Source organism: Artibeus jamaicensis, unplaced genomic scaffold (genome assembly GCF_021234435.1).
Source record: "Artibeus jamaicensis isolate MK-2021 breed Jamaican fruit bat unplaced genomic scaffold, CSHL_Jam_final contig_76, whole genome shotgun sequence".
Classification (NCBI taxonomy): domain Eukaryota; kingdom Metazoa; phylum Chordata; class Mammalia; order Chiroptera; family Phyllostomidae; genus Artibeus; species Artibeus jamaicensis.
The window spans coordinates 4,062,068-4,087,970 of NW_026521954.1; the positions used below are offsets into that span (position 1 = coordinate 4,062,068).

The 25,903-nt window shown below is 38.5% G+C and overlaps 1 protein-coding gene across 4 annotated transcripts in view; it reads right to left on the bottom strand.

Annotated features, from left to right (window-relative positions):
• The window catches only part of KLHL5 (kelch like family member 5), a 67,875-nt gene that overhangs the window by 16,510 nt on the left and 25,462 nt on the right, over positions 1 to 25,903 (bottom strand). For 3 of the 4 annotated variants that reach the window (XM_037138009.2, XM_037138011.2, XM_037138010.2), the window contains 7 exons: positions 22,404 to 22,586; positions 19,674 to 19,810; positions 18,957 to 19,153; positions 14,292 to 14,504; positions 11,251 to 11,437; positions 5,817 to 6,041; positions 1,953 to 2,115 (listed from right to left, as the gene is read on the bottom strand). In XM_037138009.2, the coding sequence (XP_036993904.1) occupies positions 1,953 to 2,115; positions 5,817 to 6,041; positions 11,251 to 11,437; positions 14,292 to 14,504; positions 18,957 to 19,153; positions 19,674 to 19,810; positions 22,404 to 22,586 (1,305 nt within the window). Of the gene's footprint in view, positions 1 to 1,952; positions 2,116 to 5,816; positions 6,042 to 11,250; positions 11,438 to 14,291; positions 14,505 to 18,956; positions 19,154 to 19,673; positions 19,811 to 22,403; positions 22,587 to 23,904; positions 23,928 to 25,903 lie in introns of those variants that run through there. The other variant, XM_053672423.1, reaches the window with a different exon arrangement.

Consider the following 25,903-nt stretch of genomic DNA (forward strand, 5'->3'; position numbering starts at 1 on the left):
TAAGTTCCTGGTTTTCATGACTTTAAATATTTCTTGCCAATCCCTTCTAGTTTCCAAAGTTTCTTTTAAGAAATAAGCTGATAGTCATATGGAAACTCCCCTATAGGTAACTAACTGCTTTGCTCTTGCTGCTTTTAAGATTCTCTCTTTATATGTATCTTTGGCATTTTAATTGTGATATGTCTTGGTGTGGACCTGTTTGTGTCCATCTTGTTTGGGACTCTGTGTGCTTCCTGGACTTGCATGTTTATTTCCTTCCCCAAATTAGGGAATTTTTCTTTCGTTATTTTTTCAAATAGTTCCAATTTCTTATTCTTTCTATTCTCCTTCTGGCACCCCATGATGCACATGTTGGTGTGATTGTAGTTGTCTCAGAGATCCCTTACACTATCCTCATTGTTTTGGAATTTTTCTTCTTGTTGTTGTTCTGCTTGGTTGTTTTTTATTTCCTTTTGTTCCATATCACTAATTTGATTCTTGGCTTCATCCACCCTACTGCTGATTTCCTGTAAATTGTTCATTTCCATTAGTATATTCATCATTTCTGATTGGATTTTTTTATGCTGTTGAAGTACTCACTAAGTTCCTCGAGCACCCTTTATATCCAGTGTTTTTGAATTCTGCATCTGATAGATTGCTCATCTCCATTTTGTTTAGCTCTTTTTCTGGAGTTTTGATCTGTTCTTTCATTTGGGCCATGTTTTTTTTTTGTCTCCTCGGTTTGGCAGCCTCCCTATGTTTGTTTCTGTGTATTAGGTAGAGTTGCTTTGACTCTCTGCCTTGGTAGCATGGCCTGTGGGGTCCAGTGGCCCTGCCTCCCCTATCACCCGAACTTAGTATTCAAGGTGTGGGCTGAGGACAACCTCCTTTTGTAGTTGAACTTTGATTGCTGTTGGCAGGTCTATGGGAGGGATTTACCCAGGCCAATCAGCTGCAAGAATTGGCTACACCACTGACCACCAACCTTCACCTTCTGTAGAGGATCAGCTGTGCAGGGACAGGGTGGTGGTGCTCCAACCTGACCTGTAGCTGTGCACTGGGTGCACAGGCTCTGGAGTTTCCTGGGTGGTGCAGGCCAAAGTAAGCCCCCACCCGTGTTCCACCTGGGGCCACTCAATGTGAGCTACGAAGCAATCTGCAGCTGGCTGTTACTTGTGCTGGGTGGAGCCAAATTCTGATTCAAAGCTGGCTGCTGCTAGTGCCAGGCCTGAGGCTGCTGAGCCAGAGGTAGGAGGGCTTGGAGAAGGCTGTGTTTGGGTGGGGCAGAGCCTCATATAAATGCCAGGGGTGGGCAAAGTATAATCCCTGATGCCAGACACTTCAGTTCCTCTGTGTATGCCACTAGTGCCTTTCAAGCTGCTACCCCAGTGGTGCTGGAGCTCAGAGGGAGCAAGTTTAAGTTCATATGCAGACTCTTTAAGAGGAACTGCTTGGGAGTCCAGCAGTTTCTTCCACCAACTCAATCCCTGATGGTTTTGCAGCCAGAAGTTGTGGGGGCTTATCTTCCTGGCATTGGAACTCTGGGCTGGTGAGCCTGGTGGGGGGCTGGGACCCCTTGCTACCAAGATAGTCCTCCTGAATTTTTATCCACCACACATGTATAAGGGACCAGCTCATTCCACATCTGCTTGTCTCCACATCTCTGCCTCCCCATGTCTCTTACCCTGCTGGGTGGGTGTGGTTTCTCTAGTTCCATAGTTGAAAGTCTTCCATTCAACCTGATTTCTGATGGTTCAGAGTGATCATTGGCCTGTAATTTAGTTGTAATTCTGACGTGGTTGTGCAAGGAGGTGAGCTGTGTTTACCTATGCCTCCATGTTTAAACATTTGTTTACATCACTCAAAGTATTTCTCTTTTGCGATTTATTTATGTACTTTTTTAAGTTGGATATGACATAGCACAGTAAATTTAGTTTACTGTGTTTTAAATAGAACTTTAAGTATTTTCTTACTTTCCACTGAGTACTGCCACACCTACTGTGCTCCTGGGTGTGGACATGGCAGCAACAAAATTCCACTGGCGAGCCTGAGGGTCCCACCTTTCCACTGTATTCAGGTAGCTCCAGCCATCATGCCCTCCCACTGCATACATGGGACCTTCCAATACAGCCACACCTACAAGGAAGCAGCAAAGAAGGGACTTAAAAATGACACATTAACTGAAATGTAAGCACAAATCTTAAACATGCAAATTTAACTAAGTGAAAAATTTATGATGTGGACATCTGGTTTATTCACAGCTCTTCTTGGTGGATAGGAGGGTGAGTGAGGGGGAGAAATAGCACTATAGCTCTGGTCTGAAAAGTTTCAGAGGCAGTACTTTGACGTAATGAAGTGGGGAAGTTATTAAAAACTATATTAAATGCACATATTTCTGTATTTAAAACATTTTTTAAAAATATGGACTTAAGATATATTTGAGAAAGCATTTTTATTCCTTTTCCCCTATTCATTCAAATTTGTGGTATTTTTATTGCAGTTAGAGTTGACAGCACAATCTATTGATGAACCATCACTAGGGAACTGAACCAGATTCATTTGTTCAACGAGTATCTATTGAGTTTCTACTAAGTGCCAGGTGCTTAACAGACTATAACAGATAAGAGTTCTGCCCTCATGGACCTAATATTTTAGTTGGGAAACAGAAACAATATATTTTGGGTACTGTTAAATGCAATAAGGAAACCAGAATTGATCAATGGTAGAGAGAGTCGGGGGAGATCTCTCAGATAAGGTGACATTTCAATGAACACATAAGTGAAGTCAGGAAACCAGACATGGAAATATCTGGAGGAAAGAGGGTGCGGTAACGGGGACAGCATGTGCAAAGTCCCCAAAGCCATGCTTAGTGTGTCTGCGGGACAGCAAGGGGGCCAGTTTGGCTGGCAGGGTGCGTGACGGGGAGAGCGTAGCAGACGGAGGGGCGCGTGCAGCCAGAGCATGCAGAGTGGCTGGGGCTACTGCAAAGACTGGGGGTTTATTCTGACTGAGACAGAGAGCCAGGAGAAGGTTTTGAGATGAGGTATGACGTGATCACCGTCAGGTGAGATATAAATATGAATCACCAGAGGCTCAACATACAAATTTTGCAATACAAATACATTTCAATTGGTGAAATCATGGACTGATGAGATACAAATATTCCTCATTCATGAATTGACATGTTATTCCACTCATTTGTGCCCTACCAGTACTGGCTGTTGCAGACACACCTACATAGCTACAGTTTCAGTCATATGTAATATGCATCTGTGGTGTGCGTATAATTAACCAAAGGACGGGAAGAAAAGATAATGGTTCCATCTAGTCCAACACCTTAAATAGCATCTTGGAAAAGAAAGTATCAGCAGCAGAATCACGTTTTCAAATGAAGTCTTCGTACAATTCCCAGATGCAAAGGGATAAAAGGACTTTTTCTTAAGTGAAAGTCCCTTTTATAAGTTCAAGCTTAAAACATTTATTATAAGGTAAATTAATAAGACCAAGGCTGTTTTAAGTGATGCAAAAATCTGAAATAAAGGCTTAAAGCAGACACTTCAAGCTATGTAATCATTCTCCTTTGAAGTTGCTACAGCTCAATAAAGTCTTTTGTCGGGTACCTGGGACTAATGACAGCGTCCCACGCACAGTCTAGTCTGCACGAAGCAGAGCTGGCTCACGGGCATTCTCAGTCCGTGCACCAATATGTGTGAGAATTTACTTAAGTGAGCATTACGTTTCCTTCCCCCATGGTAGGGGGAAGTTTGCAGTTGAATCACACTAGTGTCCCTGAATTTCATGGTCAACCCAAATTTATAAGTCTCATGCCTGTTGCTTTTAAAGATATATCTTCCCACACTCTGCACCTATGTAATGGGTGATTTTATGGACTCAAGGGTAATGTTTATATTTTTCTTTGTTAAATTTCATATAGTTAATTTTAAGCTTTCTCTCTGCACCTTAGCCCTGAGCTTCTGGTTTACCTCCTTACTGAATGTGAAACTTAAGATCACCTTTCACTGAAACCTAACTGCACCTCACAGAATTCCTTGCCTCTGATTTTTCACTATACTCAACGACCACTAGATGGTATCTTCATGCTTAGACAATTTTCACTGGCTTTTTGGGGCATCTTCTACTCAGGTGCTCAGTATTAATAGAGTATAGTAGAAAGCTATGCAGTCCAAGCTATGCCTTCCCTGCTACTCATCCATTTTTTAAATTCATCTTTTACGATGGCCTATCAAATTCTTCACTGCAACTATATTTAAACCTTTTCCAAACTGTGATAAATCAACAACACAGCCACAAATTCTTCCTGTCCTTGACTGCAGTGTGACTCTGCAGCTTCTTGCATCGAGAGGAGGCGTCTATTTCCCTACTCTTTGAATCTGGGCTTGCCCGTGCCACTTGTGCTGGCCAGTGGGGTGTTAGGAAACAGGATGCAAGCAGAAGCTTTAGAGTGTGTGTGCACTGGGCTTGCCTTCGCTTGCTGCTTTGGAAACCCTGTGACTGCTACCAGGTGAAGAAGCCTGGGCTAACCCGCTGAATCATTTGCGGCATCAGCCTAGGTGCCTGTGTTTTCCAGGCCAACAACCTGCCTACCACTGCACATGTGAGTGAGGCCACCCTGTCAGCCCATCCGGTCAGCCTTCCACAGGTTAATGAGAAAGTCCAGCAGAGATCATCTGAGGCAGCCCAGACCAGAACAGCCTAACCCACAGATCCATGAATGAAATAAATGGTTGGTACAAGCCTCTAAGTTTTGCAGTGGTTTATTATACAGCAAAAGCTGAGTGACACACATGTATTTCAAGCCTCATGTAATTTTATTTCCACCCCCTTCACTCTCATCAAACAATTCTTTCTACTTCACCTACTCTTTCTCTTATGAGAAAAGAGAGGTCATCTGATACAAGGTCCCTAAACTCTCTTCTATCATCTCAGTGATCCATACATTTCTTGAGGGTAAAGACAGTGTCTTCCACGTTTTTACAAACCTACAGAGCAAAGAGTATGGCACCCAGTGCATGTTAATCAGTGTCTGCTCAGTGCAGAAATGAAAAGTCTCCATCATTACACTCTCTGTGCCACCTTCAAACTGTTCCGGGTTTTACTCATTTCTGCTTAAAAACCATAGATAGAGAACAATAATGTTAAAGACTTTTAAAATATATATTTTTTAATTTATTTTTAGAGAGAGGGGAAGGGAAGGAGAAAGAGTGGAAGAGAAACATCAATGTGTGGTTGCCTATCATGTGTCCCCCCTGGGGACCTGGCTTGCAACTCAGGCATGTGCCCTGACCGGGAATTGAACCAGTAACCCTTTGCTTCACAGGCCTGTGTTTAATCCACTGAGCCACAAGCCCATCATGCTACACTAACACGTCCGTGTTCTTTGCCCTGGCCATGGCTCAGTGGGTTGGGGTGCTGTCCCGTACATCAAGAGAATGCAGGTTTGATCCCAGGCCAGGGCACGTACTTAGGTTGTGGGATCAATCCTTGGTTGGGGCACAGATGAGAGGCAAGCAATCAGCGTTCCTCTCTCACATCACTGTTTTTCTCTCTCTGTTCCTCTCTCTCTAAAATCAAATAAAAATATCCTCTGCATTAAAACAATACTCATGGTTTCACTTGTACTAGTTGCACATAAACACGCAAGCACGTGCTCGTGTTCCCTGCTCCTCCTCCTCAGATAACAGATCGTGTGCGGGACGCTCGGTGGCTGCTGCTGACTGAGCAGCTGCCGCACCAGTCGGCTTCTGCCCGGCACAGAACGTAAAAAGGCCGTGGACCCGAATACGTGCTGTTCTTAACAAATCTGCAGTCACACTCACCAAGGCCATGCCTGTGTGTGGACATAGGCGGCATCACACTCCAGGTTTTGGTTTTGGGGTTGTAGCATTCTACAGTATTCAAAGTCTTCAGTCCATCTCTTCCTCCGACCACATACAGCTTGTCATCCAACACAGCGACACCGAACTGTAGCCTCCTCCCATTCATATTCGCCACAGGAGTCCACATATTTGTACGCAGGTCATACTTTTCTATGCTTGTTGCTCCTTCATGGTTATAAATAAAAGTTATGTAAATAAAAATTCAACACGATTGAGTATTTTATGAAATTATACATACAAAGTATACTTTTATTAGCATTGACAATAATACTTTCATTATATTCCAATAAGCCTTTGCATGATCTGGTCCCTGCTCATATCTCTGACCTCGCCTACTAATATTCTCAAGGGAATACAGCAGGGTGCACACCTCCTATTCTCCATGGCATATGCAATGCTCTGGTATTACAAGGTCAAGTGAGGAAGAATTACCTGTCAAAGAAGGCTGAGAAACAATAGCTAGAAGTGGGAGGAAAAGCTGGGTAGGTCAGTGTCATGGAAGCCAAAGGAAGTAAGTTGATGGCAGGTAGGACCGTGAACAGTATCTAATGCTACTGAGAGGGTCAGGTAGGATGGAAACTGAGAAGTATTACTAGATTTAACTGCGGAGGTCACTGGTGACTTTAAGAAGAGTCCCTTGTTTGAGTGGTTGGGACAGGACTGGGAGATGAGGAATGAAGATGATTCTTTGGAGAAGTTTGGCTATAAAAAAGAGAGAAAGATGGGAATTACTAGATGGGTTGAGGGAGGTTTTTGTCTTGTTTTGCTTTTAAAATTGGAAAAACTTGAGTTTGCCCAAATGGTACTGGGAAGGATCTAGTTATAAGGAAAGGAGCTGAAAGCACAGTGCATGATGGGATCCTGAGAGGGAGGGACGGGCTGCGTCAGAGCACAGGCGAGGGGCTGGCTGTCACTGGGAGGGACAGGATGTGCATTCTGTTGCGTCCACGGAGGACAAGAGCGTAAGTGTGGATCACGTGCTTTGGGAACGAGCGTGGGAAGTTTAGGAAGTACCTGCCCCATGATGTCTACATTTTTTTTTAAGAATTGGAAGGTTCAAAGAACTTGTTGTTTTCACCAAGTGACACTAGTGGAGTTAAGGGGGGAAAAGCCTGACCCCTCTATAAAAGACCCAGTCCCCCTTTACGAAGAGTTCGGTTAGTGTGTACTTCATTCCCTTTTTCTAAGCTTCTAATACAACTAATAATCAGTGCTATTCTTACAGAGTTACAATCAGGACAAACATGTATCCTACAGTATTTGTTGCAACTAGGTCATCAGAGCACTAATACTATTGATAATCTCCTAAAATTTAGAAATAGTTTCATCGTATATGATATTTTCTCATTATCATAGTTTTATCATTTATTTACTCTATAAAAATTTTAAGTTATTTAAAATAAATATCATCTTTTTCTGTCTTTATATTCTCATGGAGCCATATAATAGACTGCCTTGTATATAGTAACAGTTCACAAATATTTTTGAATTTGAATAATCTTTATTATTTTTAGGTATGTGGAGACTTTACTCCTACACTCAGATTATTTTATGTAATAGTATTCTTGACTCATCACTCTAAATTTGATTTTAAAAACTTCCTTCATTAAATAAGAAGATAATGTCAATCATCTTTCCTTGCTAATGGGTTTAAGAAATATTTATTTTAATTTTATTTCTTTATATCTAGTTCACCAAAAAGTATCATAGTCTTATAAATTGGTAACTAAAAATTCTTTTGCTAATATAAAATCTTATATAAAATCTGAAAGTATTGTCTGAAACATGTATCTTAATATATATATCAAAGGATAACAAAATCCTAACAACTGCCAAATTCTATGTAAAAGTTTAGAACTTCCTTAATTTATACTGAAGAATTAACCTTTAAAAATAATAGGCACAAATATGTTTTAACATTATCTTAGAAGCTATTTAGAACTATCCACAGTTTATTTGTTGGGCTCTGTACTAAACAGAAGGGATCAAGAACCCAATGATCAGATTACTATCCAACTAATGGTAACAAATTTTTATGATAAGGACACAAGATAAAATAAGGGCCAGGAAGATGTCTTGAAGGGGATGGAAAGGTCAGAGTATCTGCTTGTTAAGAAAGACTAGGAAATAATGTTGGTCAAGCCACAAGGGCCAGATTACGGAAAGACCTGAAATCTACAAAGAGGAATTTACACCTCATGTGGTAAGAAATAAAAGTCACTGGAGGTTTTGAGCAGAGTAATGGCAAGTTAACTGAAGAGAGTAGAGTCTGCAGAGTCGAGATGACTGAATCCTCACTCCAGCACTAATTAGTTGTGTGATCCTGGGAACGTTACTCGAATTCTGTCTTGCATCCTCGTCTGTAGGAGATGAGGTAATAATAACACTCAGCTCTGAGGGTTGCTGTCAGGATGAAACAATATAGGGCATGGGCCAAGCATAATGCTTGGCACACGTTAGCGACATAAATTAACATGATCAAAATATGTGGGCTGCTAGGAGGCTAACTGGAATTAGAAAGATAGCAATGGACACTTGGAAAAATAAGAGCCATTTGAAAGAGGTCACTTGGTGACTGCAGATTTTAAGGTTTGAGAAGGAGTGGAGGGTGGGGGCAACAGCAGATTTTATGTTGTCACTTTAGGTACTTAGTATCTGAGATTCATCCCAGGCTTAGGGAATGTTACACTGTCGTGTGAGTCTTGATGAGAGTCAGGAACCCAGCTCCCAAAAAGCTGAAAAGACAGATACACATTTTCTTTGGTTTTGGAAGTTTAGGATCCAGGACCAAGCTGAGCATGGTCAAATGGATGCTTGCATCTACTATCTAAAATCTAAAGTAGGATTTATAAAGAAGATATCATTTCTGCCTGCTTCTCATTAGCCTTCCAATAAACTTATCTACTTGTATGAGCCACAGTTGGTGTCCACTGAAGAACAATGAATTGTGAATCCAAGGCCTCAAGTCTGGGAGAGGTGGTCCGAGAAGTCTTGGACACACAGAGTTTGAGGTGAGACCTGAATATGAAACAGTGTATTTTATGCAAGCTGGAAATATAAGGATAAAATCAAAGTTTGAGAGTATAATTAATATAGAGATAACAGTTAAAGCCTGGAAAAAGAGAGGGAAAGATAAGCAGTGCCAGGAATGACTACAAAGCCAAGCGCCAGTTCCAGGTTCTCGGTGGACCCCTAATCCTTAGTTCTGCAGACTGACTATCTGGACTGTGGAGACCTATTTACACTCTAACTCTAATCAGTTATCTTTATTCACTTTTGTACTGTTTAGTCATCAAGCCTGTATTCAGAACTTAAGCATTATACATACAAAACACTCTGCTGAATGTTATATGGAATACTATCCATATAGCTGTATCTATATCTATCTTTGTCTCCACAAACCTGAAAGTTAAATAATTTAAGACTTTCTATAAGAGCTCATATTTTTATGTTTCAGAAATGTCACATAGAAGAGAAACGTTTAGACATGATTAATGCATCAAGTGCATTAGCCATATAAGTCATCCAAGAGATGGCAGAGGACAATCTTCATGCATTAGACAAATACTTACTGATGCTGTCTAAGGGCAAGGCAGTGTTGTAGGCTCTGAGAATATGTTAGTACACAACAAAATCCTGGCTGTTCTGGAGCTTACTTGGGGGAAGAGAGGAAGCTCTGGGGGAAGAGAGAGCTGGGGGAAGCTCTGGAGGAAGCTCTGGGGAAAGACAGACCACAAACAAATGTATCAAGTGCTATGAAGAAACAAGCAGAGTAAAGAGGTAGAAAGTAGTAAGCAAAAGATCAGAAAGTAATGGGCAAGAGGTTGCTACTGAATGGTCATGGACGTCCTCTTTGACATCTGAGAAGAGATTTGAGTGAGCAATTTCTGCTAGGCCTTCCAATATCAAGGCACAGAGCATCCATGAAAGGAAGAGCTAGGGCAATAATTCTGACATGGGATAATGTCTGGTATGTTAGATGAACTAAGAGGCCAATGGGACTGAAGCACCAGGAGGGAGGGAAGAAGTAGAGTGAGCTGAGATCAGACAGGTAGCCAGAGTCAGGGAGGCACTATCAGGGGAGGGCAACTGTTAGAATTCAGGAGGAGATTAATGTCTACTGAGAGGTAATACACAGAAAGCTTCTAGCACAATACCTGGCACTGGGTAGGCAGTATGTATGGTGTTTGTTCTATCATTATTAATAGCAACTGTGGCAGGAAAAGTACAAAGAATCCCTGGATGCCCTTGACCCAGATTTCCCAACTGTTCATGTTTTACTACATTTTCCTTTTACATAGGGGTTTCCCCCTGAACTGTGTAAGAGTAAATTGCAGAAATAATGCCCCTGTATGCCTAAATGCTTCAGTGCATCTTCCCCAAAACAAGGAATTCTCTTACAAAACCATATGGCAATCACCAAAATCTGAAAATGAACATTAGTACACTGTTGTTATCTAATCTACAGATCTTATTTGGATGTTGTCATTTGTCCCAGTCATGTCTTTTATAGCAAAAGAAAACCCAAGATGACACATTATAATAGCTGTCATGTCTCGTTAGTCTCCGTAATGTGAAACTATACCTAATCTATTCTGTATTTTTTAATGCTGATATTTCAAAATACTACAGACAAGTTATTTTACAGCATGTCTCTCAGCTGGGATTTGTTTGTCTTTTCCTCATGAATAAATCCAGATTATATGCTTTTTACATAAATACCACAGATGTGCAGCCAAGTTCTTCCCTGCGAGTCTTATAAAATGCTCATTTGATAAGCAGTCTCAGCACTGGCAACATGGCCTTTGAGTATTTGGTTGAGGAGCTGTGTGCCGGTCTCTCCACTTTAAAAATACTATTTTACCCTTTGCAACCAATAAGCAAATGGTTGGGAGATCCTTTGAGATGAAATATCCTGGTGACAAATTTTCACCTACTTGTCTCAGCATCCACTGAATTAGTTATTATTATGGTGGCTGCCATATGGTGATTTTTCTAATCCTAACTTTGCTCCTATAGTTATTAGTTGGCATTCTACTATTATAAAGAAGAGCCTTCCTTCCTCCCTTCTTTATTTGAATCAGTGTGGTTATGAGTACTTATTGATTTAATAAGTTATAATATTTACTTGTTCTGATGCCGAAATTAGCCTAGATGGACAGTGGTAGCCCCTGCAGACTGTGTTCCTTGGCCTGTCTCCTCAGTCTTTGATTACTTCCTACTTCCTCCTTCTACAAGGTGTTCTGGGCTCATGTTGTACTTTCTCTACCCCAATGCTGGAGCCAGCCATTTCTCCAAAACACTGTTTGGCCATAATTATTACTATTTCAAATTCAATGTTTTCTATTTCCCCATATAAGAGGTTATGTAATACCTTTTGTTGAATCTATTCCACCAACGGCAAACAATGTACCAACAGTTGACTTCCTAGGTTTTGTCCGAGGACTCTGTAACATGGGCCGTCTCTCTGGTAACAAATGATACTTCATTGCTTCCATAATTAGTTTCTGGCATTCTATATCATCCCGAAAAAGTGCATTATTTTCCATGTCTGCCAGGAACTAGGGAAAAAAAGTGAGTATGTACACTGAATGACCAAGAAAATGTTAAGTGTAAAATGATAAACTACATAGTTCACAAGTGGAAGTAATCCCATTTTTAAAAACATCCAAGTCTGGGCATCTATTTTAAAGTGAAATATGTAACACTTATAAGCTGTACATTTTATATTTCACTGAAAATCACAAAACGGTGAGGGGTAAGTGGTATGCTGTAGAATCTTAACAGTGCTTATCTCTGGGTAATAGGGAAACTGGTGCTGTGTTAACAGTATTTTTTTCCTAATTTTCTTTTTTCCACATTTTCTAAAGTAAATCGCTTTACCTTCTTAATTAAAAATAATTTGAACTGAAGAGGAATTATTATAGGTTGACTAATTAGACTATATTTATCTGTCCTCTCAAAACAATCTTCAAACAACAGCAAAAACAAATTTACCGATTTCTTAAGAGGCAGAGAGTTCTAACTGGTGATTATTGTAAGAGAATTAAAGTCATTTGTGAGTCACCAAATCCTATTTCTTTTACTTATATAGTTTTGCATAAATGCATACACCCTTCCTTTAAAAAATGCATTTCTAAATAGAGTATGAGTTGAAGAACATTTTCATTTTCTTCCAGATGGAGAGCCAGTTCTGCATGAGCACCATTTATTAAAGGGTCCCCTTCATTTCCAGCTGAATGGAATCTTGGCCATATGTTATGTTCTCATAAATAGATTCAGGATAAATCCTGAAATGTCCGAGATTTTATAGTCTATGTTTTCTTCTACATTTTTATGGTCTTGAGTCTTACATGGAAGTCTTTAATCCGGTTTGAGTTTATTTTTGTGTAGAGTGTACGAAGTTGGTCTAATTTCATTTTTTTGGCAAGTATCTGTCCAATTTTCCCAACACCACGTTATGTGGGTGCCTCTTCCTGGGTCTGGTGTTCTGCGCTGGGGAGCCCGGCGTGGGGTTGAGATCCCACACTCCTCGGGGGGTGCCTTTGTAGCTGAGATATCCCTCCAGAACCTCAGCTGCTGCCTGTGGGAGTGGGGTGAGCACCGTTCCTGTCTCCACCCTCCCTACCAGACTTGCAGTTGGCAGTTAGACCAGTGTGAACAGAGTAGGAACGACAGGCCAGATACTGACGGTCACCCAGGATGGAAAGTCCTGGGTGCCTAGCAACAGGCAAAGTACTAGGAAAACAAGTACTTTAGGCTAGGGCCTTAACCGCCCAGCACCAGGCTGACCTTTCCACCCTCAGCACATCACTACTCATGCGGTTTAGACCCCCTGATATTTCATATCACTAGTCACGTATTTTAGACTCCTTAGAGGAGGAACAAGGTGGCTGGAGAATAGCCTCATATGACTCCAATATAAGCCTGTGTACAGCCACTCCCTTAAGCATTAAACCCCAAGGACAATGTGGTTCTGGTCTGCATCAAATAATCTTAGGAACAAAGCATCGAGCCTGTTGAACACAAAGAGTTTTGGTCAAACTAGAGACAACATTCAGGTTTCAGTTGTGTTTCAGCTTCAGGCCCAGAAAGGCAGCAAAATCAGACGAAATTATGCCATGCCTGACATCAATACCAGCTGCAATGACTAATAACTGCCCCCTACCCGAGGCCCAACCAATCAGCAGAGGCTACAACTCTGAAAAGACAGACCTGAACAGCTGATGAATATTGTATCGAGATCTTCCCCCGAGACCTCCAACTAAAAACCCTTAAGACAAAGGACCCAGTGTGCGCTGTGTGCTTGCTCTGTCTCTCCTTCTCAAACGCCCGCACTTTTCCCCAACCTCTGCTTTCTACAGGCGTGTGCTCTCTGGAGCACATTTGTGCCTTTTTTCCTAGTCTCTCCTCAGGAGTGTTTTCTTTGCCTTTCTTCTAAGCTCCAGGGGCCCTTTTTTTGCTTCTATAACTTGTTTCTTGAGCCCACACAGCCCAGCTGGCTCCCTTCTTCTGCCTCTGTGACTTTCTAAATAAACATTTGCTTGTATTTGAGTCATGGCTCTGAAGTCTTACTTAGCCAACACTACAGGACTGAGTTATGACATCTGGTATCATTCGCCACTAACATCTCAATTTAGCTTCTTCCGTAAATCCTTGGTTATAAGACTTCTATTCACCTAATCTTCAGTTGGATACTCAGGTTGATTCTTCTACATTTTAATTGTAACTCCAGTTTGGTCCTGGGAGGAAATGAGTATAATATCCACCTAATCTACTACTGTCTCAAATCTCTTCATACCACTATTATTGATAGCAACAGAGCACTTTTCTGGTCCTCAAAATAATCCTGTGACTTGTCAGAGAAGATGTTATCTCCACTTGACAGATGAAGAAATTGAGGTGTGTGAATATGCTAGGTCATAGAGTTTTAAAATCTCAGAGCTGGAACTATTATTACATCTCATTAATTTATTTATCACCAGAATCCAGCTTTTAGTGAATACTTAATAAGTGTATAGCAAATGATGTCATCTGATTTTTCTGGCTCCTAGCATCTAGTGTTCCTTTTATTAGCAGCTCTACTAATTCTTCAATTGCTAGGCTAGGTTTGTAGCAGAGTCAAATAAAATTACTAAACCCAAAGCAACAATGTTACTTAATTGATGCAATTTAAGTTACTTAACTGATGCAGCCAGACCTGCTGGGTTGGAAACATAAGCGGAATTTTTTTTTTAGCACTTAAACACTTATCACTTAAACACTTTATAGGAATATATGTAAAATAACCTTATGGGATAGAATAATAAGAAAAAAACCTATAGACAAGTATATATTAATGTAGTTAACATAAAGTAAATACTCAAATTTTGTTGAAATGATGATATTGTTTTTAAATAATCAAAAACTGCTTACCTGTGGTGCAAGAAGAGGTAGCCTAATATAAGCCAAAAGTTTACTGAGATCTTTCCGTCTCTGTTCCAGATCATGGCGGACCCAGGTAAGAAGTGCATTCAGTATCGTCTCTTCATTAGGGATGTTCATGTCATCACTGGCCAAGAGCTTTGCAATTTCACTGGCCGGTAATAATACAAATTCTTGGTTTCGAATTACTTCCATGAAATGTTCCTGGAGCGGAAATAAATATCATATAAACAACACTGTTTTTTCTTGTCCATCAGTTTATTTAAAAGAAACTAAACATTTCTAAAGTAGATGTCAAAACCCAGTTTATACTTTATAACTTCCTTACAGTTTATTACTGCTTGCTAGGAAAGAAACACAGTAGGAAAAAACATTTAACCTACAGCCATGTTGTTAAACTTTTAATTTCTATATTAGGTAGAATTAAAGTGTTGTATCATTTATTACATTTTAAATGGGCATGGGACTTTTAGGTATTACTCTGTTCAAGTTAGAGATTAATTTTCACATCCTTTTCAATGGAAGATTTAAAAATTAGACACTGAGATGGACAATGCTCTAACATTAAAAGCTAGTTTAGATTTGTGGTTGCTGTAGACTTTGGCCAACAGTGGAGCCAAAGACCTGGGGGTGCTGTGCGGCTATTTCTCTTGCTCAGAAACAGGTTCCGTACTGGCTAGATTTCCTGAGACCATTCTGGACCACACAAATCTTCTCAGACTCTGCCTGGGGAAGAGTATGTGTCCTTAGAAATATCCTAAAACCAAACTGGCCTTTAAGAGTGTTTTAATGTTATTTTTCAGATCACACAGGATTTTAGGTTTGTTTTGAAAACTTTAATTTCCTCTGATTTATGTTACAAAGTTCTATTGGTCTCATAGGAAAATAAGAGCCAAAATAAAAGTGGTGACATTGAATGCAGTGGGACTCCAGGACCTTATACTGAAGGTGATTCAGTACTGGCCACACATCAGAATCGTGATACTTTTAATTTGAAATGAGAAATAGAAATGCCCTTAGATGTGAAAGAGTGACTTTTCCTAGGCTTTTATGCTAATCAATCTAAAGAGAAGCGCAATTCACTCTCTGCTGTACAAGATTACAAGTCTTAATGCATGGATTGATTACATAGTTATAATATAAATGCAAATGCTAGACATCCTGTCCCTTAATGTTTTCCTTACACTTCCTACTGTGCTCTGACTGTCTCAGCATGCAGAGTTATGGGAAAACAGCTAAGGCTATTTAAATTAGAGCTACAGATAAGGACTATCGATGCAGTCTTCTATATTAAAATGAGAACTATATTTTCCATACAGCCTGAAGTAACCCTAGTTAGGTACTGAGCTAAAATATATCTTGGGCTGACATTCTTTTCTGTAGAAATTCTTAAGAGGAAAACTATACATGAATAATTAACTAAATTCAATTGCTTCACTTCATCATGATTTGTTAAAGATGCCAAAATGACTCTGTTTTAAATGACTGATTATCCTCTTCAGAACTATATTTTAATAAAATCTCAGTGCTGGAGTGGCTTCAAGCAAACTGTTCGGCGCCATCCACTGCACACTGACATTCTGAAATGATCTGGTGACGCAGAGCAAGAGCTGTAACAACGCTGACACTCTCAACCCAGTCATCCCACAAGTAGTTTAATCCTTAATAAGTAATTCATAAGAGGATAAAAAAAAGCTGATGTTTTCTAATGTTACTTATCTGTATTATTATTCATAATAGTAAAAAATGAGGAATAGCCTAAATGTCCAGCTATAGGGGGTTGTAACTCAATGGACTATTAAGTAGGCCTTACAAATTTTAAAGAACAAAGATCCTATAGATACATGGGAAAATGTTTATTCTAAAACGTTAGGTGAGATTCTGAAGAAATGAAATATACATTTCTAATTGCTCAAAGGTATAGTGTACAGCACAGTAAACATTTATACAACACTGATGTAACTGTTGCCATACTTTCATACGGTATTAATGGCATTTCATCAATGAGAAAAACCTATTATATAAATATTCATTCAATTGTTTATGTGTTGATATATCTTTCAGAACAGGGCCCTTTCCATTCTAGTATAATTTGCACTTAGTAAAAATTGAGTTTTTAAAAAAAATTTATGGAAATACTACTGAATTTAAGGTTAAACAAAAGCACTTTTCCAAAGTATTTGGTTTGGAAGCAGGTATTTTAGCAGAATTTAATCTTTTTATAGGTTTTCTAGATCATGAAACAAAATCGTAAGCTTAAAAATTAAATGTTTATATTTATTTTATAAATCCCTAATGACATTAAGTATCTGTAATGACGAGACTAGTCTTGGACACTTTTGTAGAGGTTCAACGACTTGCTCCAGGTCCCCTTCAGTGGCAGTCGGAACAAGAACAGAAGCTTCCAGATTTCAGGATTACAAGAAGGAACTCTCATCCTTTGCTACCGGTATTCATTCAGGATCAGTGAGCATCTCAAGTACATGCACTGCTTCCTGATTGTGACAAGTGAATTCACTGTGTGGAATTAGACTTACTTCATATTCCAAATCCACTCTGTGATACCAACAGCTGTCGCGCTACCGAACACTTGCTAGCATTATGCCCCTTTCCCCTTTGGAATAGTTTTTAAGCAAATGAAATTACTGAGGGATTTATTTAAATTGAAGATTGAATTCTGTTATACATTTTCATTCAGTTCCCATAGCAACAATTCAAATCACACAATCTACCTCTAAATTACTTGTCGTTATTAGAATTCAATTTTATGTCTCTGTTGCAACTGAATAATGTCAAACAATGGCTTGAGATAAAAAAAACAAAACAAAACAAAACAAAACTACAACCAATTGGCTACCAAAAGAGCTTTAAAAAATTAAGCTAATTTAAATTCATGTCTAAGTCTTTAAAAAGCAGTGCCTCTACTGTAAACAACAGGAATGACCTAAATGCATACAAATGCTTCCATATGAATAAAAGTCCTTCCTAAGAAAAGAGTTATTAATTAAATTATGAACTGGTAATAAAGGTAAGAAATATCCAGTTTATTTTATCCACATTCATGTTATTCTAAAAAGTATTTGACCTTGAAATGAGAACTCTGCAAGGTTAAAATGAGAATTCTACCAGGAAGAATAAAGAGAGAAGGGAGAAAAGTACTTAATTTAAAGGATATACCCTGACCAGTGTAGCTCAGTGGACTGAGCGCAGGACTATGAACCAAAAGGTCAGTTCACTTCCCAGTCAGAGCACATATCTGGGTTGTGGGCCAGGTCCCCATTAGGGGACATGTGAGAGGCAACCACACATTGATATTTCTCTCCCTCTCTTTTTCCTTCCCTTCCCCTCTCTCTAAAAATAAATAAATAAAATCTTAAAATAAAAGAAGGGATGTTAACCTACTACCACACTAGGTCTGTACAGTACTGCCCTGTCCTACCTACACTCTCTTATTTTTTCACTTGAAGCTCTGTGACCATCACAAATAAGAACATTTCTGAAAAATAATTACACCACAGGGAGAAAAACGAATATTAGTGCTTTTTGTGCTCATGATTCTCTAACTTAGTGAAGAGACTAAATCTATATAATGATGATGATGACCATGTCATTTACTGACTGGATAAACTACATGTCAATCACAGTTTCAAGTGCTAAACTTCTATTAACTCATTTAATCCTCATATTAAGCTTAGGAAGTAGGTAGAATTAACCTTCCCAATAGTTGTACATATCTACTCTTATAATATTCCCAGGTCTCTATTTCTCTACTGAAAGACTCCTAAGTACTTGTCAGAAGGATGGGGGATGGAGGGGAGGGCAGACAAAAACACCTCCTAAAGGCAGATAAAATTCGTAAATGGAGAACTGTATATGTGTATGTGAATGTTGACATGCATTCTTCCCTTAGACGCTGAATTGCCTTAAATGAAGCATTTAAAAGCAAGAGTCTTCAATCGCTGTCCAGAAGTAAAGATGCACATAAGGACAGATGGTTATTCCCTAAAAATCCACACACCTGCCCTTCCCCAAATCCCTCTGCTACTAAGACCACAGAGGTTGGTCTTAACCATAGGCCCTCAACATGTCCTTATTTTCTTGCTGTCCTAAATCGGTCTGTACCCATTATCCTCCAGGCTTCGGAATCAGACCCCTCTGTGATTTATTTTGAGGATAAAATGTGCTATAATTAATACAACATCTTTCTCTATACCGGAAAACACTTCTTACATAAGAGGTTTATCTGTGCTAAAGAGCCTTCCCTTCAGCCGCCTGTATTCTGCTCCAGTGCTGCATTAATACTTTACAGTCACAATCACCAACTTCCGCAGTGAATATGGGGACGATTCTGAAATTCATCCGTGTGCTACAAAGTAAAGTGTTTGCTGGAAATTCTGCTTTAAAAACATCAGATCTGAAAGTGTTAAATGGCATAGTCCTAGGTCACTGTTTTTAGTGACTATGAAAATGTAAGGCTTGACTCATATATCCAGGAGATCTATTACTTGGTGCTTTTCCCTCTCAACTCAATCCATAGAACACTCTGCCTCAAGACACGTGGCAGAGCCGGGGTAAACAGCAACATGTAGATAAGCCCGCAACAATACAGAATAAGACAAAGAACATATGCTTTCCTGCTTTTCAAGAAATACATACCATAGTATAATTGTGAGCCACTTTATGCAAATCTGTACAACCTTGGGCATCAGCAAAAGAACGGATTCCAAGACAGTTGGACGGGTGAAGCTGTTTCATTAAAAACTTACAGCACGCTTCCACAACCTGTGAGAGCTGAAGGAGACAAGCTGTAGACAGCAGGCACTCAATATTATCTTCTTTTAACTCAAGACGGCCTTAATGATAAAAAGAAATTCCATTAGCTATGGAATTATATTAACCTCAGTTTATAAACTAATTAGTTAATAGTAATAATTCTAAATAATAACCCATTATATGCATTTCAGACCTAGATGATTTAATATACTCTAAAAAGAAAAAAAAGTACTAACTATAAAAAATTCACTCCTTGTTACTCCTGCTAAAATAAAAAACTAATAGCTCCTTTTCAGGATTTTTAAAGGATGATTTAATTAGTAAAATATCTATTTTACATACTTCAAATTAAATGCAATAATTTAAACACATATAATTGATTTCATAATTATATTTTAACATTTTAAAATATCATTCAACAGCTTAATTATGATAACCATTTTAAAGCTTCTAATACACAGATCTTAACTTAAACAGGTATCACCAAGGGTGGCGATTATAATAGCAGAATTAACTGTTAACTATTGCAGACTTTATTAAAAGCAGAAATCTGAAATCTCATAATACAACATAAATCTGAGAGTTTTAAATTTTTATTACCTGTATATGCATACTGAATCAGGGACCATAGTGAATTTGGTTCTACGCCTTCCATTTTTATTTCTTCCTGTCTTGCTTCCCTAACATCATTGGTAAACATGGCAGCAAAATAATCCGAGACAGAGGAGAGCACCAATCTGAGTAGAAGAAAAGAAAAATCCATGACCACACTGAAGTTCACGTTCATTAATAAATGCTGCTTGTACAAAGTTCTGTACAAGTTTGTAAAAATTATTTGTAAAATAATTTATAATGTGAACTGAGACAAAAAATGTCTCCCCAAAAAAGTACGAAGTGTGCTGAGAATCACAGGGAACATACTCTATAAGTGTGAGAAAAAAATAAATCCTACTTTTGCTTCTCTCTCTGTTACCCATAAAAAGTGCATGGTCCTGGGAAATGCCTTTTAGGTCTGACTAATTGCTTTATGCTCTAGTTCCTCCCTTTGAATAATAAATTATCATTACTGAAAATTTTCTGCTGAGGTAAATGATTTATTCTTTCATTACTCAAATATCAATTCGTAACATCTAGGGAAAGAAAAGCTACAAGCCCACAGCACTGAACTGACTATAGATATAAACGGGGGGAAATATAAAGGTGGTTTTCTGTTTGTTGCTTTGAAAATAATCTGTTTTTTAATTTAACCATACAAGTAGTGAGTATATGGAAGACATTTGAAAATGGTTTTAGCAAGTTATTTTTAACTTTTATGATATTTATTATTGTACTATATATTTTGTTATAAGTTACAATATTTTTGTTATAACACTACAAAACTATAACATTTTGTTATAATACAATATTCTGTAATAGCTATATTTCTAGATTTTTTGATAGTTACATATAATAGTAAAATAGGCTATAAATATGTATTTTTAAAACATGCATTTTTCATTTATTAATGTTTTGAAGATAATTCCATGTCAGCACACCTATATGTATTTATTTTATTCATATTTTTAAAGAAATAGAGATTATGATACAAATAATGGTTGAAATTCCCTGGGTTTATCTCTAATTCCATTCTCCTTCCTCCCCAAGAGCGTGATGCTGAGTCCTGAGGTTTGCAAATTGCTCTCCAAAGTGCTGTGTCTACTTAGACCCCTACCAGAATTGTATAAGAGTTAATTTAATATTTCTCCAGAATACTGTCAGATGTTCTAAGTTTTGGCCATCTACAGGATATTAAATGGTATCTCATTGTTTAAATCACCTGATTGCTTGTGAGGTTGAAGATCTTTTCAAATGTTTATGGTCATCCAGTTTTCTTCTTCTGAGAATTGCTTAGTCATTCATTTACCCACTGAACAAATGCTAATGCATACCCGGTAAGTAATGGTTACTATTCTAGATAATTAAGATGATACAGGTATAAAAACATAGACAAAAGATCCCTTCTCCCACTGAGTCTTACTTACACTGTAGAGAAGGGAGACTCTCGAAGGGAGACAAACACTGTGCAGCAGAAATAAACTCTATAGTACCGTAAAAGTGACTTAGTTCCATGGGAGAAAAGAGTCAGATAAAGGCATATGGGGAGTGGGAGGTGGTTTAAATAGATGGTTTCACTGGAAGATGACAATTGGTCAAAGAATCGAAGGAGGTGGAGGAATTAGTCATGCAGGAATCTGGGAATAGCATTCGGGCAGGAGAGTAGCCAATGCAAAAATCCAAAGGCAGGAGCAGTGTGCGTGGAACAGTAAGGGGTCTGTGTGGCTCAGAGTGAACAAGGGGAGCAGCAGGACAGAACATTACGGAGGGAATGACAGGCTGCATCACACCGCCAATGTGAGGTCTTGGGCTTTCACACCAGTGACATAGGAGTCACTGTAGAGTTTGATCAGAGGAGCAACCAAATCTGAGTTCATTTTCAAGGATCACTCGGGTGCTGTGTGGAAAACAGGATATAGGGGAAAGGAAGCAAAGGAAGGAGACTGGTCAGGAGTTTCTTGCATTGGTAGCCTAAGTGGCATGGTGATGGCTTACATAAGTGTGACAGGAAAGGCAGTGGGTTCTGCTTTGGAAGTACAGAACTGGAGATGCCTCTGGAATTCAGGTTGAAATATCTTTTCTAATAAATGGGTGCTGGTAACATGGACTTTTTGTCACAATATGTAATAGCATCTCATGCTAATTAAGTTACTGAAAACTGTAAGACCAAGGCCATTCCTCCTGATTTTACTTCTACTTTGGAGACTGTAACGAAACCTTGGGGACAGAGTGTTAATTAATTTTGAAAGGCGTAACAAAACCTTTGGGATCATAATGGTGATTAACACTGAACAATTGAATATGGAATTGTTAGAAGTAAAATAATGTCTTGTTTTTTATTAAACAGCTATTTTTTCCTTTTCTTTTATCAAGAAACAATACTTCATTTGTGCTAAAGGCCTACGTTCCTTGACGCCACGGCTTTTCATATTTCTTGGGGGTCAGCAAACAGAAGCTGAGAAAACGGAGGTTATTTAAAACCCAGGCCAAACAATACTGACTGGTCTGAAGCTAGTGTGTTATGTTTGAGGTTCTATGGAGGGAAAGTGACCCTTTTGGGTCATTGAATGTGTAATGATTTCATGTGTACTGTTTTCTTTGCAGAAATTCCATGAAATATATCCCTTCCTCAAAACATTCTGTCCTAATAATCAACTGGAATGAGTTACCTCAAATATGCATAATTAAATTATCAAGGAAATATTTCACACATACAGAAATTTAGGAAACAGTTACCTATGAGCTGGAATTCTGCGATCACCAGCAACTAGAATTACATCACACAACTGTTTATGCCTCAAATAGTTTTCCATCTTTTTAAAGGTTTGCTCAGCATGATTAAGGGCTTGGAAAAATTCATCTGATGAGCATGGCTCCATAGTATGGCAGGATGATAATGTTTGACTGCTATTGGAAGTCCTGAAAGAAAAGAAAAGAAAACACACATTTTGAGATATCACTATTACATTAAAAAGATCTTTCCCACCAAGTCCCTTTTAAGCCTTCAAATGTAATAGTCATAATCAGTGCTACCAGCGAATATTAATATAGAATGAGTCATCATTTTTGTCTTTTAAAATCAATGATGGCTCAAATTATATGTGTGTCTTGCAAACATTGTGAGTGAATGCGACATTTGTTAGTTAATAGTGACACATATTCTTTATATTGTCTGCTTTCGAGGTCTCTTCTTGGTCAACATAACATCTCGGTTGAAAAAGGGTCAGGCTATATTCATATTAATAACCACATCACCTAACAGTATATTTAATTGTGTAAGAGGTCATTTTTGGAAGACAGAAAGGCAGATATAAGTTCAAGTCATTCTCTACTTAAAAATGGGCTAGGTTCTGCACTTACTTATAACATATTTAAAATATGAAATATACTGTCATTAAAAAACCATGTTATAATTAATGCATTTCATTCTCTGGTTAGTCTTCAAAAGCCCAGATAAACTATAACTTATAGGTTAAAGGTCTTTGATGGCCTAATCTAAAAATTATTTGAAATGGACAAATTATAATTTAAAAAGTATGAGTTCTGTCCTTATTAGATTTACTGATAGTAAAAAATTTAAAAGATTAAGAATGAAATCATAAACTCACTCCCTTCCCCTCCCCTCCCCCTCCCCTCCAAGACCTTTCTCCATCACTTGAATTAAGTAATCAGCATCTGTTGGCTATGCAACGAACTATAAAACTACCAACTGTGCCATAACTTAGTTCTCATTTCTCACCAGATTCACTTTTAAGAATATTATGATTCTGACAAATGCTCTGTTCGGCCAAGCCTCACTCTATCTTAAGAGAATTTTCTTAATGTAAACATCTAATAATCCTACAAAAAGAAGTCCTTGGATCTTTTACTTTTAAAGTAAAGGGAACTGAAGCCAAGGAGATTAACAGCTTGGCAGGAGTCACAGAGTTCAATCGCAGCAGAACTAGGGCTGTTGTAGAGACTGCTGTGTGCTCGCCAAAACAGCTTTTCCTCTTCCTCCTGGGAATACAGCTAGACTCTGTTTCTCAGCCTTTCTTGCTGAGAGGTGTGGTCTTATGGTGGAATGCACTGCATTGCCTAACGGCTACAGTGGCTAAGAGCAGGGTATGCCTTTGCTGTTCTTTCTATCTGTATTCCTGAGTTGAACGGAGAGGCCTGAGGACTCGGATGAAGGAAGAGGTAAAATACACACACAGAAAGTCACTCAAGTAAGTGCACTCACACCCACTGGACTCACTAGAACTCTCACAGCACGTGGAGAATGAGCAGTTGTAGACGTTAATGGTGCCTTGACTAATGCGTGTCTCCACCTAAGTGCTCCCAGCGCAGTGCATTCTCAGTGCCAAACAAAAGCAGGCCTTAAAGAATGTTCTTGGAGAGTAACGGTCAATAATGATAATAAAAACACTATATATACTATCTAGAAAGGATTCATTGTATACTGTTACTAATGTAATGACTTGGAAAGTCCAGTGCGATATGCTCAACTTTACATTTAAGATCGTTAACATAAACATGTATTGCGTAATATATAACTATATGTTGCTTATATATAAATGAGAATTAAAAACCACTTTAAAATCTAGCAGAAAACATAAGCAAAAAAATAATAATGGTGGCTATGATGAATAACAATTTGAAGATTTAAAACACTTTTCCAGTAACACAAAGCTTTATACTGTCAAAATACTGACAAATGATTATAAGAGTATTAATAATCTAAGGATTAGAGAAAATTAGAACATCTAATTTTCATAAGCTACAAATTCTTTCAAGGACAAGATAAAGTGAAGTAAATAAATCAAGTATGGTACTTCTTTCCTATGTTTCTATATTTTGTATCACACTTCGTATACTTTATGTTAAATTCTCAGTAATAACTAGAAGATGAATTAGTTGAACATTTTTGAGTGAAGTGCCATCATCAAACATCAATGCTAATCAATGTTAAGTTCTAAAAGAGCAACAGCATTTTTATAACCTATCCTCGCTGAGTTTTTACCGACCAGCTTTGGTGTTAGTATAAGCCCAATGAATTCACAGGCCATCTCTTTTCTCATCAAGGATACTCAGGGTGTTGGTTCTTCAACCTCTGCCATGAATCAGGATAACCGGGGGGGCATTTCAGCATCTGTGTTCAGAGACTCATTCTTGAAAACTGATTTACTAGGACTGAGGTGAGACCTGAACACCATATTTTCTAAAAGCCCTAAAGGTGATCCCAATGTCACAGGCTAAAGACCACTGATGTGCATGTTAGGTAAGACAGACACAGTACACACATCAGCATGTGAGGAACTTACATGTTCAAAACACTGATTAATACATTAGGTACTTCAAACGTGCAAAGTGAATTTCTTTGAACAAAATATTTCAAATGAACTACTAAGAACTTAATGGAATATTTGTTATTTTTAAAATGAACAGAAAGGTAAAACATCAAATTACTTATATATAAAACACATTAACAAAACAATTCACGAATCTAAAATGTTTCATCCTTCATTATTTGCTGTCAAGGCTTCAATGGCCTTCATATGTTAAATAAACATATTATTTCAATGTGACAATTAATTCACTGAGATTTCTGGATACAGCAATCACTACCACTCCTCCAAATGAAGGACCAAAGAAGTGTAGCCTTCGGATTTGTATCCTATGAAAAAGTGAAGCTCTTTGTTTACAAAAGGAGCATGAAAGAGGAAGGAACAGGTCCGGCTGCCTGATAAATTTTAAGAGTTGCACAGCTTTCCAGCATTTCTTGGTTTGTTATTTAAAAATTGGGGACTCTGAATATACATTTTAACAACGTAAAAATTTACTAAGAAATAATTTAGTGCACATACATACAACTGTAGGACCTTAGGCACTTGGATAGTTACAGAGAATTTTACATCTAGATCACAGGTGGCAAACACAAGGCCCTTGGGCCTCCAGCCGAATCCACTCTCCACCTTGTTTTATCCGGTGAGGCACCTCGTTTCTACCCGGTGGTAGCGCTGAGCTCTCGCTTAACTGTTAAGGAGTAGTGACATTTACACAGTCCTAAAATTACATTTGGCCCTTTGAAGGCAACCGCATGGCTGATGTAGCCCCCACTGAAAATGAGTTTGACACCCCTGATCTAGAAGGAACCCATGCAATCATTTAATTCAACTCCCTTATTTTGCAGATGAGAAAATCTGAGGCCCTGAGTGGGCCAAGATGACTAAGGACACATAAGCAGTTGATTACAA